General features: G+C 36.5%; 1 protein-coding gene across 8 annotated transcripts in view; it reads right to left on the reverse strand.

Moving 5' to 3' along the window:
• LOC102505856 (glycerophosphodiester phosphodiesterase domain-containing protein 4) overlaps positions 1-21,410 on the reverse strand; it is a 104,378-nt gene that overhangs the window by 71,099 nt on the left and 11,869 nt on the right. For 5 of the 8 annotated variants that reach the window (XM_032489488.1, XM_032489489.1, XM_032489487.1 and 2 more), the window contains exons 2-3: positions 11,539-11,573; positions 2,677-2,867 (exon numbers count right to left, since the gene is read on the reverse strand). The exons of 1 other annotated variant lie outside the window; for it this stretch is intronic. In XM_032489488.1, coding sequence (XP_032345379.1) covers positions 2,677-2,859 — 183 coding nt within the window. In that variant the 5' untranslated portion in view covers positions 2,860-2,867; positions 11,539-11,573. The remainder of the gene's footprint in view (positions 1-2,676; positions 2,868-11,538; positions 11,574-21,410) is intronic. 2 more of the 8 variants (XM_032489491.1, XM_032489486.1) reach the window with 2 other exon arrangements.

Here is a 21,410-nt window from a genome sequence, read left to right on the forward strand (position 1 = left end):
TTAGTCATGTATCTACCTACATGGGAGGGAAAGCAGTGAGGGAATAAACCTTTTTTTCTTTCAGTAGCTATTTTGCACCAGTACAATGCTAGGGACTTCACAAACTACTATCGTTTACTTTATTTCTCGATACTTCATATAATTTGGTATTGTTAACCTCATTTTATGGAAGAAAGAACTAAATCTTAGAGAAGTAAAGTTCTTGACTCAAGATCACACAGCCAAGAAGTGGCAGGGGCATTGCCCAGATCTGTGAGCCCAAAGGCAAGAAGGAGGGTAACTTTGTGAAGAAGGTATACAAGTTGAACCTTGAAGACAACCCCCTGCTTCCCTGACTTGCTGCACTGAAAATCCTATCACAAATCAGCCAAGCCAGAGGTTGTCAAACCATTTCCAGGAACATTACCGTATCACACAAATAAGAAATTTTGCCTCTGGGTTACTGCTTTCAATCTGTTAAAATCCCTGCCCTGTATAAATTACAAGGTTATTGCGAAGACTAAGGATAAGGAAATAAAATGGAAACACAGAATACTCCAAAAAGATGAGAGACATTACAGATATTGAGGCACTAAACCACACTTCCTGAGTGTAGGAAAATGAAGAGCACAGGACCTGACTCCAGTTTATGCTCACTCTCTACACAAAACATGTGGGGACATCTAAAAACATGTAGCAGATAAAGTCACTTCTCTGTTCAAAACCCTCCCAGAGCTTTCGACTGCACTGAAACATCATCCAAACTGCGCCATGGCCCAAAGGTCCTACATCATCAACCCATGCCCAACCCTCACCTCATCCCCTTCTGCACACTGACTCCGTTTATGAACTCCAGCCACACTGACCTTTCTGTTTCTAGAACATGACCAAATCTGTTTCCAGCTCAAGAGCTTTGTACTTCCTAGTTCCTCTGCCTGGATTATTTTTGCCCTGAGATGTACACATGGCTGGCTCTACCTCTTCATGTAAGAGTTGCTCACATGTCACTATTTCAAAAAAGTCTGTTCTAACCACTCTCCCATCCACCTAGCACATTTTCCTATGTACTATCTCCAAAGCTCTCATCACTAAATGAAGCCACCTTTCTTCATTACTGTTTGTTACCTAACTCGTCCCACTGCAGGAGGGCCAGAGGCCTTAGTGGTCTTATTCGGTGTGGCACACATTCAATAAACTTGTTTTTGTTGAATGAATCCATTTCCTAATTTTGATTCTCATTGTTGCCACTCTTGCTCAAAAATGTCCAAAAGCTCCTCACTACTTACAGGACAAAGTTCAAATATTTTAGCTTGAAATAAAGATACTTCATAATTTGATTAAAATATTCCTTTACAACCGTATCAGTTACCATTTATCACATGTCCATAAATTCTACACTGGAAATGCATTTTTCCCTTAACACACCACTGTCCTTCTCTGTCTCTGAATTTTCCCCACCTTATTTCCTCTACCCAGAATCCTCTGCGCCATCATTTCTACATGTGGAAGACAACTTCCACAAGTCAGTGGCTCCAAGGACAGTAATAATAATAGCTAACATTTATTGAGTGCTAACCATGTGCTAAGCCCAATTCTAAGTGTTTTCCACTTTTTGCCTCTTCTTTCCTCATAACAAACCCTATTGGTGAGTACTACTGTTACCACTTCCATCATTCTAATGAGGAATCAATCACCAGAATGTTAGGTAACTTGCCCAAGTTCCATAGCGGTAAAGCTCTAATTTGGAGACAGTCAGTGGTGAAGCCATAAATTGATTCCAGGCAGTCTTGCCCCAGAACACAAGGTCTTCACTCTTGCTATATGCTATAATTCTTCCCTTGTGCAGAAATGATGCCTTAAGAATTATTTAGAAACCTTGAGAATTATGTAGTTTAATTCCCTAGCTGTGGAAAGAATCAGAGATACCACATAACCAGCCCAAAGGCTGACTTGGAAAGAGAACCAAAACATACTCCCATGCTCTGGTCTAGGGAGTGTTCCATTATACCACACTACCAGGAATGTCACCTTTCCCATGAAGCCTCCTTCATCTTTCACTCTATGTCCCTCTTCATATCTGTCTTATGACTTACTATATCATCCCTAAGTAATAAATATCTGTTGAATCAATTTACTCTTCTCCATTTTTCTTATCACTACGCTAGCCCAGAACACCATATCTCTTACTTTGAATACTGCTATTGCTTTCTCTTTGAAGGCAAAGACATCTCCCTGCATTACTCTTCTGCCTTCTAATGCATCTTCCACATGATCAAATAATCATTAAGAAACATAACTCAGGCAACAACAGAAGCTTAAAATCTTTAAAAAAACTCTATATTCCCTACATGGCAGAAGTCAAATCCTAAAAACCACACAATATCTGTCCCACCTCCCTCACCAGTTTCATTTTCCATCACTTCTCCATTCATATCCTCTGCTCTACCTAAAATAAACCTTACACCAATGCCCTCTGACTCCTCCTCTAACATATTTCTTCTGGATCCTCTATTCTTTATGTATCCAATTCTTACCATCTTTCACCTTCTAAATAAACTTATTTTCAGTACCGCCATTGCACATGGACGCAAGTATGCATACAGAGGCATACACACATACAATTAAAACACTTCTCTCATTGTCCATGTTCCCCATATCTAAAAAACTATGGTCCAGCTCCTCCCCATCTCTCTGTACCAAAGAGCAGCAGCAGAGTGGACGTCTAGATTTTCTCTGTTCAGCTTCCAACTTGCAGCTGTAGCAGCCAGTAAGGAAATTAAGATAGCATTCGTAGTTGAAGTTGCGTTTAATCCATGAATTGAAGTTTCTCCATCTTCCTGTCTCCTGGCTCTCAGTCTCAATGTTGTTTACGTTAAGCATGGTTCACCCTTTTGATGGAATGATAAATAAAAGTCAGAATCCCGTAGCTATTTTGAATGTTTCCTACCCAACCATTCTACAGAAAATTCCATCAAAAATAAATGAATTTTTGAAAGTTTATAATCTAGGATAATGCCCTGGATTTGGTTTAGAAGAGTAGAGCTCCCTCCCAACTTTCCCAGTAACTAGTTGAGTGTTTACTGCCATCATTTCACCAATGTTTAGTTTTCTCACTACTAAAATGGTATCATGTTCCCTGTTCTAGCCTAATAAAGGATACTGAAAAACATCAAATTAGATAATAGGTATGAATGTATTTTTAAAACTGTAGTATGCTATTGAAGCAACTTGAGAACCGAGGTATGGGTGAGGTATATGAAAAAATACAGTCCTTGAATGCTGTTACTCTGACACACAGATGCCTGCCCCTTCACTTTCTCTCCTCTCACATATGGCTTTTTTAGAGTTAGCCTCAATTAAAAATGATGGAATATCTAGAATAGCAATGGCTGAAAAAGACAAGTTTATCTTTGCTTTTGCCAACAAAAAATTTTCAAAGGTATAAAGAAAAATTATGTGGTATGTGGCTTCATAATGTCATTAGAACACAAACATCCTCCATTCTGCTCTTCCACTACAGCACATGACTTCCTTCTCAGGGTACAAAATGGCTGCTTAAGCTCTATCACTCCAAATTCTCAGTAGGAGGAAAGGACAGAGAAGGGTGGTCCCCCTTATTTTAAGGATATTTCAAGAAGTTGAACAAGACATTTCACTAGGAGGGATTTTCTCACTAGTAAAACATGAAAAGCAGATATTGAAAGACATCTAGCTGTCACTATTGCATTTTCTCATCCCACTGTTACAGGATGAAGTTCTCATACACAGGAACTTCCAGAGAATGTGTGGAACTGGGGGTGGGAAGAAAAAATTAAATCAAACAAAAAAGTTTTAAAGACCACTCCCAGGCAATATTCTCTGCCCCTGAAAACTTTCTGTTGTGCAACACTTTATTTTTTGCGAAAAGCACTTTAGTGTTGCAGTCACGAGTGCGTAGTCTGAACATCCACTTCCAGTGAAAATGGAGTAACAAGGCCTGGGGTAGAGCTCCCACATTAAGTGATTTTAAAACTGGGCAAAATATGAAACAACAGGTTTTGGACAGCATATAATAGTCAGTGAAGTATAGCAATCCTCAAGAGAGGGAAAACAAAGGAAGTGAGTGTTACGAATGTTCCACTCACAATCTGGTTAGAGTTTTCAGGGTGAAGTATGTGGTCTGAGCATGCAGTGGAGCCTAGAAGTATCCCAGAACTGAGTAGAAAGAAACTGGAGTTTGGGGAGTTAAGTGTCCCCTCTATGTATCCCCTAAGTCTTTGACTCAATACTAATCAATATATGCTCTCAAATAAATTGCCTGAGGGTAGGGAGAAAACAACACAAGAGGAAGTGGGGACTCAATCTCCAGGACTCACAAAAGATTGGGAATAGCTGGTGTTCCCATCAGAGCAGAAAAACCTTGTAACATGCAGCACCAGGTAGCATACTCAGAAGAGTATTGCTTCAGTAGTGGAAAAAAATGGGCCTATATTAAGGGCTGCTATGGTCTGGCCAAACTTAAAGGTGAGCTTCAAAATAATCCAAATATTTCCAAGTTACTTGACTGGGTTCTGGAACAAAGATTAAAAAAAAAAAATGTTTTTAATTAAAAAAAAGAAGCCAAGAAAGCAAAATCCACAATGTCCAGCATCCAATAAAAAAATATCAGGCACAAAAAAAGCAAAAATTTGCAACCCATAAATAGGAAAAATCAATGAAGAACAATTCAGAAATGTCTCAGATGACAGGTTTTAGTAGGCAAGGACACTGAAACATCATTACAAATATATCCCTTATGTTCAAGTCAGTAGAGGAAAGCAAACATTTTAAGGGAAGAGAGGAAGGTATTTTTAAAAGATGTAAAGTGAACTTCTAGAGATGAAAAATATAATGTCTAAGATAAAAAATACACTGGTAAGATTAAGAAAAGATTACATGCTTCAGAAGAAAATGTTAAGAGAATATGAGAATTTGAAAAAAAGAAGAGAGAAACTGTGAGCTGCAGAGCAACTATAAGCATTCTAAGATAAATGTGACTGGAGTTGCTGAGAGTTAGAAAATAAATGCAAAAATAGTACTTGAAGAATCAATGGCTGAAAAATTAGTTAAATTTGATAAAAATTTAAACCTACAGACCAAAAAGCACAACAAACTACAAGAAAAAGGCACATACAGAAAACTACAAAACACACCATAATAAAGATGCTTAAAAACACTGATAAAATCTCCAAATCAGCCAGAGAAGGACATGTAGAGGAATAAACTTTGGACTTTTGGACATTTTTCCAACAAGAATGACTTCTGTTGAAAAAATGAGAAGTCAGGAAACAGTAAAGCAACATCTTTAAAAAACTGAAGAAGTAAAAAACAAAACAAAATATGTTAACTTACAAATTGAGCACTCAGCAAAAAGGATTATAAAAAAGAGTGAAACAAAGATCTTTTCAGATATTCAAAACAGGATTAATCAATCAACAGGTGACTTCTAATACAACAAATGTTAAAGAATGTCTTTCAGAAAGAATTGAAAAGGTGCCAGGTTGGAATGAACATCTAAATTAAGGAGTGGGGTGCACTGGAAATACTAAATATATGGGTAGATATAAAAGAATATTTTTCTTATTTATAAAATCTCTTTAAAAGATAATTGAATGTTTGAAGAAAAAATTACAACCATGAACACTTCAGTTTTAACAACTGTAGAAGTAAAATGTGTAATAGTTAAAAGGGCAGAAGCAGGAAAATCAAAGTGTACTGTCTGTTGTAAAGCTCTTTACTATATGTGAAATGGTATAGAATTATTTAAAGGTAGCTTGGATAAGTTAAAGACATATACTATAGAAGACTTCCAGTCAACATAGCAGAGTAGTAGGACCATGAGCTCTCCTCTCCTCACGACAACAAAACCACAACTGACTGCTAAATAACCATTGAAAAATAAAGACTGGAAGCTAGTATATTATATATCTTTTTCAACTGTAAACATAAAGAGGGAACCACATCGGGACAGTACATCGAGACAGTAGAAGGGGTGTCCTCACAATATAATCGGGCCCCACATCCCCTGGGTAGGCGACCCACAGCTGAAGAATAATTAAGTCACAGAGGACCCTTCACAGGAGTGAGAGTTCTAAGCCCCATGTCAGGCTCTGCAGCCGGGGTTCTGGCATTGGGAGGAGGAGACCCCAGGACATCTGGTTTTAAAGGCCAGTGGGACTTAACTCCAGGACCCCCACAGGACCAGGGGAAACAGAGACTTCATTCTCTTGGGAAGTATACACAGAATCTTGCATGCACCAGGCCCAAGGGCAGAGGCAGTGATTTCATAGGTACCCAGGCCAGACCTGTCTGCTGGTTTTGGAAGACCTTCTGGGGAGGCTAGGGACGGCTGCGGATCACCCAGGGGACATAAAAGCTGGTGGCGGACATTCCAGGAGTGTTCATCTACGTAGCTTTCCTGGAGGCTGACATCTTGATTGGATCATTAGCTCCAAGACCTAGCCCAACCCAACAGCCTGTAGGCTTAATGGCTGGGAAGCCTCAGACCAAACAGCATACAGGGTGGGAACACAGCCCCACCCATCAGCAGACTTCCTAAGCCACAAACACCTCTAAACACAGTTCTACCCAACAGAGGTCCAGGATCAAGCTTCACCTAGTAGTGTGCAGGTACCAGCTCCTCCTGCCAGGAAACCTGCATAAGCCTCAAGTCCAGCCTCATCCACTAGGGGGAAGATACTACAAATAAAACAACAATCCCAAACCCTGTGGAAGGAATCCACAAACACAGACCAGACTCTACACTGGAACCAGCTGGACCTGGCCCTTGGGTGACAAGAGAGGGGTGTACTGCTGGGATACAGGATGTCTCCCTCAGAGGGCCACATCCCCAAGGTCGAGAAACGTACCTAACCTACCTAAAAATACTAATAGAAAGATAGTATGAGGCGGCAGAGGAATATCTTTCAGGCCAAGGCACAAGATAAAATCCCAGAAGAAGAAACAAATGATGAGGAGATAGGCAATTTAACTGAGAAAGAGTTTTGAGTAATGATGGTGAAGATGTTCAGAGAACTCAACAGTAATATAGATGTACAAAGCAAAGTTTTTAGCTAAGAGTTGGAAAATATAAAGAATACCAAAACAGAGTTGAATAAAATTACTGAAATGAATAACACTAGAAAGAACCAAGAATAGACTAAATGAGGCAGAAGAATGGATCAGTGAGCTAGAAGACAGATTAGTGGAAATCAATACTGCAGAACAAAGACAAAAGAATGAAAAGAAATGACAAACATGAAAATGAATATATGTATGTATATGCATGACTGGAATATTGTGCTGTACACCAGAAATTGACACATTGTAATCGACTATACTTCAATTTAAAAAAAATTTTTTTAAACTTTTTAAAAAGAAAAGAAAGGAAGATTAGTTTAAGAGAACTCTGGGACAACATGAAATACACTAATATTCACATTATAGGGGTCCCAGAAAGAAAAGAGACAGAAAGGACCTGAGAAAATTTTTGAAGAGATAACAACTGAAAAATTCTCCAACTTGGGAAAGAACACAATCACCCAAGTCCAGGTAGTGCAAAAAATTCCACACAGGATCGACCCAAAGAGGAACACAACAAGGCACATAGCAATCAAACTGACGAAAATTAAAGGTAAGGAGAAAAATATTAAAATAAGCAAGAGAAAAGCAACAAGTAACATACAAGGGAACTCCTAGAAGGTTATTAGCTGATTTTTCAGCAGAAACTCTACAGGCCAGAAGGGAGCAGCACAATATATTTAAAATAATGAAAGGAAAAAAACTTACAATCAAGAATACTCTATCCAGCAAGGCTCTTGTTCAGATTTGATGGAAAAAATCAAAAGCTTCACAGATAAACAATAGCTAAAAGAATTCAGCACCACCAAACCAGGTTTACTACAATTGTTAAAGGAACTTCTCTAGTCATCAAACCACAAGAAAAGAGAACAAAAAGAGAGAGAGAGAGAGAGAAAAAAAGATCTACAAAAACAAACCCAAAACAATGAACAAAATGGCAATAAGAACATAGGTATCAATAATTATCTTAAATGTAAGTGGATTAAAAGCTCCAATCAAAAGATACAGACTGGATGAATGGATACAAAAACAAGACCCATATATCTGCTGTCTACAAGAGACCCACATCAGAGCTAAAGACACATGCAGGCTGAAAGTAAGGGGATGGAAAAAGATATTCAATGCAAACAGAAACCACAAGAAAGTTGGAGTAGCAATACTTAGACAAAACAGATTTTAAAATAAAGACTGTTACAAGAGACAAAGAAGGACACTACATAACACTCAAGGGATTAATCCAAGAAGAGGATATAAAAATTGTAAATGTATATGCAGCCAACATAGGAGCACCTCAATATATAAGGCAATTGTTAACAGATATAAAAGGAGAAATTGACAATAACACAATAATAGTGGGGGACCTTAACACCCTACTTACATTAATGGTCAGATCATCCAGAGAGTCAATAAGGAAATACAGGCCCTAAATATCACATTAGACCAGATGGACTTAATTGATATCTATAAAGCATTGTATCTGAAAGCAACAGAATACAGTCTTCTCAAGTGCACATGGAACATTCTCCAGAATCAACCATATGCTGGCCCAAAAAGCTACCCTCAGTAAATTTAAGAAAATTGAAATCATACCAAGTATCTTTTCTGACCACAATGCTATAAGGCTAGAAATCAACTATAAGAAAAAAAAAACTGAAAAAACTGTGAACACATGGAGGCTAAATAATATGCCACTAAACAACCAATGAATCAGTGAAGAAATCAAAGAGGAAATCAAAAAATACTTTGAGACAAATGAAAACAAAAACACAATGATCCAAAACCTCTGGAATGCAGCAAAAGCAGTTCTCAAACGGAAGTTTACAGCAATACAAGCCTACCTTAGGAAACAAGAAAAATCTCAAGTAAACAACCTAACCTTACACCTAAAGCAGCTAGAGAATGAAGAATAAACAAAAAACAAAGTTAGTAGGAGAAAAGAAATCAAAGATTAGAGCAGAAATAAATGAAATAGAGACTAAAAAGCAACAGAAAAGATCAATGAAACTAAAAGCTGGTTCTTTGAAAAGATAAACAAAATTGATAAACCTTTAGTCAAGACTCATCAAGAAAAAAAGGGAGAGGGCCCAAATTAATAAAATCAAAATGAAAAAGGAGAAGTTACAAATGACAAAGGATATTAAGAAGATACTGTGAGCAACTATATGCCAACAAAAAGGACAGTGTAGAAGAAATGGACTATTTCTTAAAGAGGTACAATTTGACAAGACTGAGCTAGGAAGGAATAGACAATATGAATAGACTAATTACTAGTACTTAAATTGAATAATTTAAAAACTCCCAACAAACAAAAGTCCAGGACCAGGCTTCACAGATGAATTCCACTCAACATTTAGAGAAGAGTTAACACCTATCCTTCTGAAATCATTCCAAAAAATTGCAGAGGAAGGAACACTTCCAAACTCATTCCATGAGGCCATCATCATCTTGATACTAAAACCAGACAAAGCTATCTCAAAAAAGAAAACTATAGGCCAGTATCACTTATGAGTATGGATGCAAAAGTCCTCAACAAAATACTAGCAAATCGACTCCACAATATATCAAAAAGATCATACATCATAATCAAGTGGGACTTAACCCAGGGATGCTGGGATTTTTCAGTATCTGCAAATCAATCAACATGATACACCATATTAACAAACTGAAGAATAAAAACCATATGATACTCTTAATAGATGCAAAAAAAGATTTTTGATAAAATTCAACACCCATTTATGATCAAAACTCTCCACAAAGTGGGCATAGATGGAACATACTTCAATAAAGGCCATATATGACAAACCCATATAATAAAGCCCATATATGACAAACCCATATAATAAAGGCCATATATGACAAACCCACAGCTAATATCATACTTAATGGGGAAAAGGTGAAAGCATTTCCTCTAAGATCTGGAACAAGACAAGGATGCCCACTCTTGCCACTTTTATTCAAAAGAGTTTTGGAAGTCCTAGCTATAGCAATCAGAAGAAGAAATAAAAGGAATCCAAATGGGAAATGAAGATGTAAAACTGTCACTGTTTGCAGATGACACGATACTATACACAGAAAACCCAAAGAAGCGACCAGAAAACAACTAGAATTCATCAATGAATTTGGTAAAGTTGCAAGATACAAAATTAATATACAGAAATCAGTTGCATTTCTATACACTAACAATAAAATAGAAGAAAAAGAAATTAAGGGAACAATATCATTTACCATCACGCCAAAAAGAATAAAATACCTAGGAATAAACCTACCTAAGGAGGCAAAAGACCTGTACTCCAGAAACTTTAAGACACTGATGAAAGAAATTGAAGATGACATAAATAAATGGGAAGGTATACCAAGTTCTTGAATTGGAAGAATCAATATTGTTAAAATGGCCATAATACCCAAGGCAATATACAGATTCAATACAAACCCTATCAAATTACCAATGACACAGTTCACAGAGCTGAAACAAAAAATGTTAAATTTGTATGGAAACCTAAAAGACCCCAAATAGCCAAAACAATCTTGAAAAAGAACAATGGAGCTAGGGGAATCACACTCCCTGACTTCAGACTATACTGCAAAGCTACAGTAATAAAAACAATTTTACACTGGCACTAAAACAGACACATAGATCAATCGAACAGGATAGAAAGTCCAGAAATAAACCCATGCACTTATGGTCAATTAATTAATCTACGACAAGAGAGGCAAGAATATACAATGGAAAAAAAAAACCCACTCTCTTCAATAAGTGGTGCTGGGAAAACTGGACAGCTACCTGTAAAAGACTGAAATTAGAACATTCTCTAACACCATATACACAGATAAACTTAAAATGGATTAAAGACTTAAATGTAAGACCAGATAGTATAAAACTCCTAGAGGAAAACAGGAGAACACTCTTGGACATAAATCACAGCAATATATTTTTTGAATCAGTTCCTGGAGTAATGGAAATAAAAGCAAAAATAAACAAATGGGGTCTAATTAAAATTAAAAGCTCTTGCAAAACTAAGGATACCATCTACAAAATGAAAAGACAACCTACAGAATGGGAGAAAATATTTGCAAATGATGTGACCAACAAGGGCTTAATTTCCAAAATATACAAACAGCTCATACACCTTACTATCAAAAAAAAAAAAAAAAAGCAACCCAATTAAAAAATGGGCAGAAGACCTATATAGACAACTCTAGATCTAAAGAAGACAGATGGCCAAAAAGCACATGAAAAGATGTCCAACATCACTAATTGTTAGAGAAATGCAAATCAAAACTACAATGAGACATCACCTCATATCAGCCAGAATGGCCATCATTAAAAAGTCTACAAATGATAAATGCTGGAGAGGGTGTGGACAAAAAGGAACCCTCCTACACTGTTGGTGGGAATGTAAATTGGTGCAGCCACTATGGAGGACATTATGGAGGCTCTTTAAAAACTAAAAATAGACTTACCATATGATCCAGCAATCCCACTCCTGGGCATATACCTGGAGAAAAATATAATTCAAAAAGACACATGCAGGAGGTTGAGCCAAGATGGCAGAGTAGAGAGACTCACAGTTCACCCTCTCCCACAAATACACCAAGAATTACATCTACAAACCCACTGAATCACAAAGACCACCTACTGAACTCTGGGAGATTGTCTCTCACTTTGAAATACAGGAGGATTCTCACAAAATTCCATAAACATGTTTATACTATATAGCACAGGGAACTATATTCAATATCTTGTAACTTACAGTGAAAAAAATGATAACGAATATATGTATGTTCCTATTTGACTGAAGCACTGTGCTGTAGATGAGAAATTGACACAACACTGTAAACTGACTATACTTCAATAAAAATACATATATATTAAAAAAAGACACATGCACCCCAATGTTCATAGCAGCACTATTTACAATAGCCAAGACACAGAAATAACACAAATGTCCATCAACAGATGACTGGATAAATAAGATGTGGTATATATACAATGGAATACTACTCAGCCATAAAAAATAAAATGCCATTTGCAGCAACATGGATGGACCAGGAGATCATCATTCTAAGTGAAGTAAGACAGAAAGAGAAAGAAAAATGCCAAATGATATCACTTATATGTGGAATCTAAAAAAAAAGACACAAATGAAACTACTCATGTTATATACAACTTAGATGATTGATTTCTTGAATATGTGTAAGTACATTTGATTGCACTTTTTGATTGGATTACTGCATTTTGTTGATTCTTATTCTGTGGATGGCTTTATTCCTTTGATAAGAATGTAAATTTAAAAAGCTAAAGCTCTAAACTGTTCTTAGAAACAATAAACACTACATATATGTAAATTTTAAAATGGCTTTCTCTCTCAATGAGTTGCTCTTCCTAGAATAAATTTTGTTTACCCCCCAAAAAAGACATATACTATAAACTTCAAAAAGATGTACATATGTAATAAACAAAGGAGATAAAATATAATCATAAATGCTAATATAAAAAATGAGAAAAAAGTGAAAATAAACATGGAACAGAATAGAAAGCAAATAGTAAAAGTCAAATTTAAACGTAAATATATCAGTAATTCCTTTCAATGTAAATGGAATAAATGCTCCAATTAAAAAAAATTATCTAACTGGACTAAAAGAATAATATTCAACCATTTACTCCTTAGAACAGTTTGGTTTGTTGAGTTAGAAGGTAAAAGAATGGAAAAACATAAAACTTGTACATGTAGCAGTGTTCCGTTACCAGGATAATTCCAAGTACCAACCAAGGACAAAAACCTCAGTCATATATAAGAGTAAGTGTTTAATGCTAGCACATTTGAGCTGATCGACTGTCCATTCTGCTGATCTAGACTGGCTTAAGCTAGTTTGACTGTGGTGATTTGGTTCTGCTCCATGTGTCACTCAACCAGGTTGACCTAAGTATGTTCTCATGGTGATGGAAGTTGTCCAAGAGAGCAAGTCCCAATGTACAAGTCCAGTTCAACCTTCTGCTTCAGAGGATGTCTTCATGTCAAAGTCAAAAGCAGAGCATGTCAACTCATGGTAGGAGGGCACTATAAAGTTGCATGGCAAAGGGTGTGAACACAAAGAGTGTAATAAAGGAAGGAGAATTGGGGTCAAATAACAATCTACCTCACTATGTTACCAGCAGATCAAAGAACCTTGTGACAAAAAGTATTAGTAGAGACAAAGAGGGACATTTCATGATGATGAAAAATGACTTTTAAAAATGGAATTTTTCATTCATAGGCATACAATCACATAGACTCTGAAGGAGAAATAAACAAATCCACAACCATGGTAGGAGATTTACCACACTTCTCACATTAAATGATATAATTAACGGACAAAAATTCTGTAAGGAAATAGAGGATTTTAACATGATTAACAAACTAGTCTTAACATTCACAGAACACTGAACCCTGTACTCAATAACTGCAGAATACATATACTTTGCTAATGGAAACAGAACACTTACCAGTACTGATCATATACTGAGCCACACATCTGGTTTTATTAAACTTGTAAGAATTGAAGTTGAAACCATGTCCCATTGGGTTAAAAAATATTGCACTGCAAAACCATACACCATAAGGTTACCAGAAACTGTTGAGTAATAGAAATTCTTGAGCTTGTCTTATAGATTAGCAGATAAGGGAACAGCTTATTTTAAAAACAAACAAAAACTGCCTTCACTGGGCAAGCTTGCTTTAAATATTTTGTTGTAAAATGCACACCCGCCAAGCTTCACATAGCTTAATAACTTGGAGTCAGCTCTTGTCCAGTTTGAGCAGGCTTACACTAGTTAGGACCACCAGCCGTAAAACTGGACCCACACAAGTATCTGTTGATCTTTTGATGTCAGAGGGTCAAAAACTGTACTCTCAGATCATGCTAAGCACCTCCATTTTTAAATATACATCCTATAAAGAACCATGTAATTCAAATATGCCTGCACAGACCACTAACTACCTCACCTTTCCCTTACCTCCAATCACCTTTTTCCACACATAAGACCATCCTGCTTCTTTATCAAATAAATATCTCAAGCCCCTTGCTTTCAGGGAGCTGGATCTGAGATTTATTCTTGGCTCTGAAAATTGTTCTCTACTGCAAACCTTGGTGTCTTAAGTGTTTGGTTCACTGAACATCAGGCAAATGAACCTGACTGAGTACCAAATTTGGGGAGCCAACCAAGAGGTAAGTCCAGATGGACATTTTGCCCATGGTTTTTGGTTCCTTACTGGTATTGAGAGCCTGTGGATGAGTCAAAGCAGCTGCCTGTTACATCTATTCCAGGGACTCTCCCCAGATTTGCCCTGGCATGGTTCTGCTTACCTTTGGTGCATAATTTTGCTCTGCAGCTAAGAAACAGTCTCTGGGTATGGAAGATAATTTTGGGTGATTAATGTTATTAAAAAGTACCTGTGCCTAAACTGTCCAGATCATGGATTAGAGACTCAGCTGTCCACGTAGGATTTTCTTATTTGCTAATAAATGACTATTTGGGGGCTGAGAATTTTAAAAGATTTCTACTTTATATTAAAATGAAACTGAATGAAAATGGGAAATTATACTTTTAAAGCCTATAAGCTCCCAGACAGGCAGCCACCCACTGGAATTCTAGGTGGCTTCATGTACAACTGGTGTGGAGCCAACACTTCCAAGTACTTACTTAATTGGGAACTGAAGGAAATTTCACCCTGAAAATCATCAAGATGAGGTTTGGGTTGGTTTTGTTTTGTTTTGTTTCTTTTTTTGACATTCAAAAACTGGTTTTGGGAGTTTGGGGTTTTTTGGGTTTTGGGGTGGTTTTTTTTTTTTTTTTTGCATATGCAGTTAGAGAAGCTGGCTTGATAAAATATCTTTTCAAAATTCTGACTCTGTGGAAACAAATGAATTCCCAGGACAGTGCTTCAAGTTTTAACATTTATGTTCTTGAAATACAAACATAGCTCATATTGCCTAGACTATGGCCTTGGATTAATTAGTAGAACGTAAAATTGAAAAATAAGGAGGTGAAAATGTCTTTTAAGTTCAAGTGAGTAAATTTAACTTATTCCAACTGTTATTTACAAACTAGTAAGTTTTATTGTAACTAATTCTTGACTAAGTTTTAAATTGAAGCTATGAGGTCTCTGGTTATGTATGTGTGCACATTATAAATATGATATATCTTTACCTCTGAATGGTTTTACCAAAATGAATTTTTAAGTGAGCTCTATTTAATTGGCTTAAAGAAAATTAAGTGCTTATATAAATTCTCAGAAATATTTTTAAAAACTAACCTTAATGAATTTCAAATTCATGTGATCCAGGAAATATTTAGTATTAAATTAACATTTGGAATGAAAGAGTAGGAAACTAACAAAATGTCTTCCCTGATGCTAAAGCTGTTTGCTGATTCATTCTGACTTAAAATTCTTACAATTTGTTTTTCTCTTTTCGCTTGATAACCCCCCATCTCTCCTTCACTTGCTCAACTGCTTTTGTGCTAAACAGTCCCCAACCTTTCTATTAATCTCTTCATTCCCCATACATTCTTTATCCAGAATAGTTTATCCTTTAACCCTGAAGCTGTATTCCAGGAAGGTGGTCACGGGCTGATAGCTTCCGAAGAATGAATAGACTCTCTTGAGTTTCTCAATGACAGCAGGTCGATTCATCAAGATTAAGAATATAGGACCCTGGGAAATCACCTGATTATTGTCACCTTTCTGTTCTGTCCAGTTTTTCTATAAAACCTCAGAACAACGACCCCAAGATGGATTCACAGTCTAAGGCATTAGCCTGCTGTGACTCCCCTTCGCCTGGCAAAGCAATAAAGCTGTTCTTTTCTAATCTTCCCAATACTCTGCCTCCAAGCCTCAATTCAGCTATTGGGGTACAGAAGCCAGGTTTTGGCAACAGTATTAAAGCTAAAGATTGTTATTTTAATTAGTATAAGCATGTCTTTAGTGTTATCAACATTAGTAAAATACTTTTTGTACCTAGTTTAACTGAAAGTCAGTAAGTTCACATTACTTCTGTTGCAAAACTTGTCAGCAAAAAAATAAGTTTATACAATGAAACTTTTAAGTAAATTAAATGTAAATGAGGTGAGGGCTTTTTTCCATGAACTCTTTGGGAATGATTGTATTTTAGGACTATATACTTTAAAACAGTCTCTCCAGACAGTTGGTAACTTGAAATTTTAGGGTTTTGCTAAACTAAGTTCAATGATAGGAATTCATTAAATATCCAGATCATTTCCAAGCAAGATAAAATACTGGAACTTTAATTGCTAAACAAATCTAAGTTTACCTACATTTGTCTTCTTATGAAAGGAAAACTAAATGTGTTTGGGTCCATTGGATACAAGTCTTGTACAACATTGAGGAAAGAAATTATGCTGTAAGTAAATGTATGTGTCTAGAGGTTATAGAATATGTTCATAAGTTTGTCAATCAAGAAATTCTGGTATGCTCACAGTGCTTGCTTCTTGGTTTTCATTAGAGACTAAGGTTATGAAGAGGTAAAAACTGTAAAATACATGTAATTAAAGTTACTAAAAATAGTAAGAAAAACATCTATGTAGGAAAGTAAAATGTGTGTTTTCAGTGCAGAAGGGTATGAAAAATGGAAATGCATTGTTAATGGAAAACAAAGTGATTTTTTTGTCCTAAACCTGGTTATTTCTAATGGGAGAGAAAATAAGTGATAAGCTAACATGGATACAAAAGATTGTGGAAGCTTTATGGAAAAGAAACCCTGAGAAAGGAGTTTTGCACATGGTCAGGATTGGTTAAGACTAGATTGGATTTAAGTAGGCAAATAAATATTAAAAGTAAGCTAGTGCAAGACTGGAGTTTGGTGTTCTATCTATTAAGAGAACCAAGATTTCTTGGAATATTAAGCTGCTTTTGATTACAGATTGTAAGTTTCTTTATCTTTTAAGTCATCTATTATAACTTTCTGTATATGCCTCTGAAATCTTTTTGTGGCACTTTGGTTAAGTGACTAAGTATTATTTTACAATGACCTATGATCCTATTTAACTAAATGTTTTGAAACTGTCTTGGTATTTCTGACAAAATTCCAAAAATCAAATTCTAACCAAAGTTCTTTTGACTTCTAGCTAACTTTTAGAGTCTTCATAGGCCCCTGAAACATGAGAGAGAAATATTAAACTAATTAGGATTACTTGGTATGTTAAATTACATGGGGAGCATTGTCAGTTAGTGGTGATTAATCTTCTTATGTCATACTGTATGGGTAAATATAATATAAATGTTCTAGAAATTATGTGAAATTTCTAAGAATTGGATAGGTCCTGCTGTAACATTACCTATCAGTCATAAATTCTACCTATTATCTTAAAACATTGTATGTCACAGTGGCAATCAAGTTTATTTGTCAATTGCATTAAGACCAGATCTTTAACCATGCCCTTTAACTCTGATGCTTTTGCAAAAATCCTTCATCTTTAACAATTATAGAAAGGACTTTTCGACAAGTACGGGTTTCTGATAAGCTTCATATCATACTGCTAAACTGAACAAGAAATTAAAGAATTCTAATGGAAACCCTGATGGTTTCATAAAACTGTTAACAAAATATTATGATCAAGGATTAGGAATGTAGGATGAAGTAAACTGATGAATATGGTTATAAGTTTTATAGTTTTTATCTTTAATATTACTGGCTTTTCATGTGTTTTCCAGATATAAGGAAAGCTTTTCCCTTAAAAGATAATTAAGGCTTACAGCAACCTGGTAAATTATACCTTTGTCAGTAAAATTGAAACATTTATCTTTTTCTATCCCATCTCTCCATAATTTGGAAACTCTTAGTATTTAAATTTTCATGGAAATATAAATCACTTGCATGAGTTCAATAAGAATTTGTTCTCCTTATAATAGGACACAGTTGGAAATAATGGTAATATTAACATGGCTTTGAATGAAATGTCTTATTTGAAAAATACATAAAATCAAATATGACCAGACAGCATTAAAGAACTATGATGGAATTTATGGAACCATAAAGCCCCTTAAAATGACAAACCTGGTTCAGTAACAAAATCTTAAGGGTATATTTTCGACTACAGTGCAGTCAAGTGAGCAATCAGTCATAAAATGATAACTATAAAATTCCACATTTATAAATTAAACATCATTTATAATTTAAAAAATAGGTCAAAGGAACATAATCACAATGAAAATGAAAAAAAGGTTTAATTGGTTGATGATGAAATTGCAATGAATCTACAGGAACTGGTATGAACAGTTGCAAATATTGACCTGTCACATAAAGACATTGTGAACAAAAATTCTGTGACAAGGAGAACGGTTGACTGCTTAAATACTAAAAAAAAAAAAAAAAAAAAAAAGGCAGCATTTTAACCAGAATCATTACCATAACCATCTTCCACATATCTATAAATTCTTTACTTTCGGGTCTACCAGCCAGGGTAGCCAAATTCACATGAAAACTCAGTAACATTTAAGGAAAGACGAACAAACATGGTTTCCCTTTCATATCTCTTCTCTGGTTTCCAAACCCATATACCTAAAACTCTACTGAAATCTCCACTTGGATTTCTCACTGATATCTCAAAACTAGTATGTGCAAAACTGAATCCTTGACTTCCCCTCCAAAGCCTAATCCTCTTGAGGTCAGTCCCATCTCAGTAGAAGGCAGCACTCTTCACCCAGTTGCTAGAGGCAAAATCCAGGGCATGCCTGTTAGGATTGAGAAACTACAAGATTTACTTTACTACCATAAAAACACTAGAAAATTGGACACAATACAAGAAGTAACTATTTTCAGACGTTGAACAACAGGCAGCGTTGGGCAGTGATCTTTGAGAAGAGAAACAACAAGCCGCGCCCTTCACAGCTGTAGAGACTTCCGACTAAGCCCAGGACGCCCAGCCCAGCCACCGGGCTGCCCAGGGGCTGGGGGCTTCGTGCCCCACCCTGGATGGGGTCTGGGGATCGGTTTAGGTGGAAGCCCTTTGTCTCAGCGTCCTCCCTGGAGCAGTGGGGTAATGGCAGAGCCAGCTTCACCCGACGTGGTGAGCTGACTAGGCAAAGCACCTCAGGTGTGGCCGCCAACTTGACAGTATTTTTGGAGATGCTTAAGAGGGAAGCATAGGGCTAGAGATACTTACGGTGACTTCACAGCCCCAAACCTAAATCTGGAATTCAGATGCACAAGACCAACGTCTCTCAAGATGGAGGCCGTGCGGAAGTAGATGCGTGAGGTCAGAGGTACAGGTGGGCGTGTTCAGGGGCGTGGCCTCAGATGCCTAGTTAGACACTAAGACCGAATTTCAGGTTGACCCCCAACCTTAGCTCAGAGCATCCCACTATAAATATGTTTTAAGGTATGCCCTGTTTGTTTTGTTTTGTTTTGGTTTTCCTAAAAGTAACAAGTATAAACTTGGTTCCTATCAGTCATTTAGTTCCGGAATTAACTATTTTTGTAACCCCGTTATTCTGATTGTTTCCCTCTTCTTGTCTTTTTTTTTTTTTCCTACTAGTCTTTCTGTTCTGTTTTGTTTTCACAAACCTGCTTCAAAAATGGACTTGTTTTAGCTTTGTTTAATCTCTGATTTCTCTAGGCATTTGTCTAGCTCTGACCTCATTTCTGAGTTCTAGACTCATATCCAACTGCCTGCTGGTCATCTTCATCTTACTGTCTTGCTGTGCACACCTCAAACTCAGTAAACCCTAACTAGAATTATCTTTCCCTTCAACACCACTCCACCTGCTGTGGCGCCAAATTGCTAAAGAACAAGTCTGAAACCTATGACTCATTCTTAACTCCTTACATTCTTTTTCAAAATGCCTCCCACCTTATGCTGACCAAATTCTGTTTATTATACTTCCTATTCATTTCTATCCATTTCTTCTAGTCATTCCCTTGTTGATTTCAATGCCCACTAGGCCCCTAATCATCTCCAGGGTACCAGGTGCTCGGTAATGTTATGCTAAGTTTTAAGGTAGTCACTGAGTAGATTCCCAAAGAATCTCACTACTTCCAGTGTATCTTCTCCAAAATCTATCTTTCAAAGATCAGCTAGTGGTTTTTTTAAAATACAAACTTGACCATGTTTAAAATTCATTCTTAAGATTAAAGTTTAAGCTCCTTCAATTGAATCCTGCCTTTCTCTCCAACTTCATCTTCCCCCTATTCTCCTTCACTTGAAACTCCAGGAAAACCAAACGTTTTGTACTGCTTCCCTACACCATTATGTCTTTCTTCATGTTGTCTCTATTGCCAGGCTGACCCACTTCTCCCCACAACCCCCCGCCCACCCCCCAACTTTCACCTAGTTAACTCCTCTTGTTGGTGCTAAGACTCAGCTCAGGAAGGCTTCTTTGATCATTGCCACCTATTTGTCACCAACATACTTGTTTAAGTACTTCCTCCTCTTGTCCTAATGTCCCCTGAAATGACTGCACCGACTGAGATCAGGTAGCAATCAAGGGATTAAGCAATATTTTGTGATATGACAATTTTCTGAAACTTCATTCTGATTTCTTCTTGAGACAACTTTTCTTCTTATCAACAGAGAATGAAACAAGTCCTAAGGTTGGCCTCATGTTAGGGCAAATATAGGTCTTATCACTCCTGGTTTTTAAAGCAGAAGTGACAAGCACAACAGAAAATAGAAAAGGATATCAAAGAGCTTCTCAAATAAGTCTATCATATTCTTATTTCAGTGTATAATCCTAGACAAAAAAGTATGATGAGCTCACATAAGACTGTATTGGAAGAACTCAGTTATTTTTTAAAGACACTTTCAAACTTGCAAACAGAGATTGTTAGTCATTTTTCCAAAACTCCACCCTCTTGTAGAGTAGGAGCTCTTAGTCCAGCAGTTTCCATAAGGAGCAAGCTGACTTGAGATAGTAAAACAATAATCACTAGAAAAACAATTATCTTGTGGAGAATTCTAAAAACAACACAAGAGAGTTTGAACTTTGCTATAGTCTATAATGCCTATTTCAAATAACTTTCAAACATACATACCCCCCACACACATACACACAGAGTCATTTGCTATTTAAACATCTAGGATCACACAGAGTCATCTGCTATTTAAACATCTAGGATGGCACATGGTGGCTTAGGCCTTTGTGTATAGAAGTTTCTCAGAAACATGTAAGAAGCTAGTAATATAAAAACAGCCAATTCCTAAATTCCCCGTAGCTTACAGTCTAGGTAACAGCTATCTCAATCTGTTTTGTTTTGTTTTGTTTTGTTTTTTTGCAGCTTTCTAATTTTTATAAGAGCACAATTGTATCGCTTACTGCTTGGACTAAAGGATGAGTCGG

Source organism: Camelus ferus, chromosome 10, assembly GCF_009834535.1.
Source record: "Camelus ferus isolate YT-003-E chromosome 10, BCGSAC_Cfer_1.0, whole genome shotgun sequence".
Classification (NCBI taxonomy): Eukaryota; Metazoa; Chordata; class Mammalia; order Artiodactyla; family Camelidae; genus Camelus; species Camelus ferus.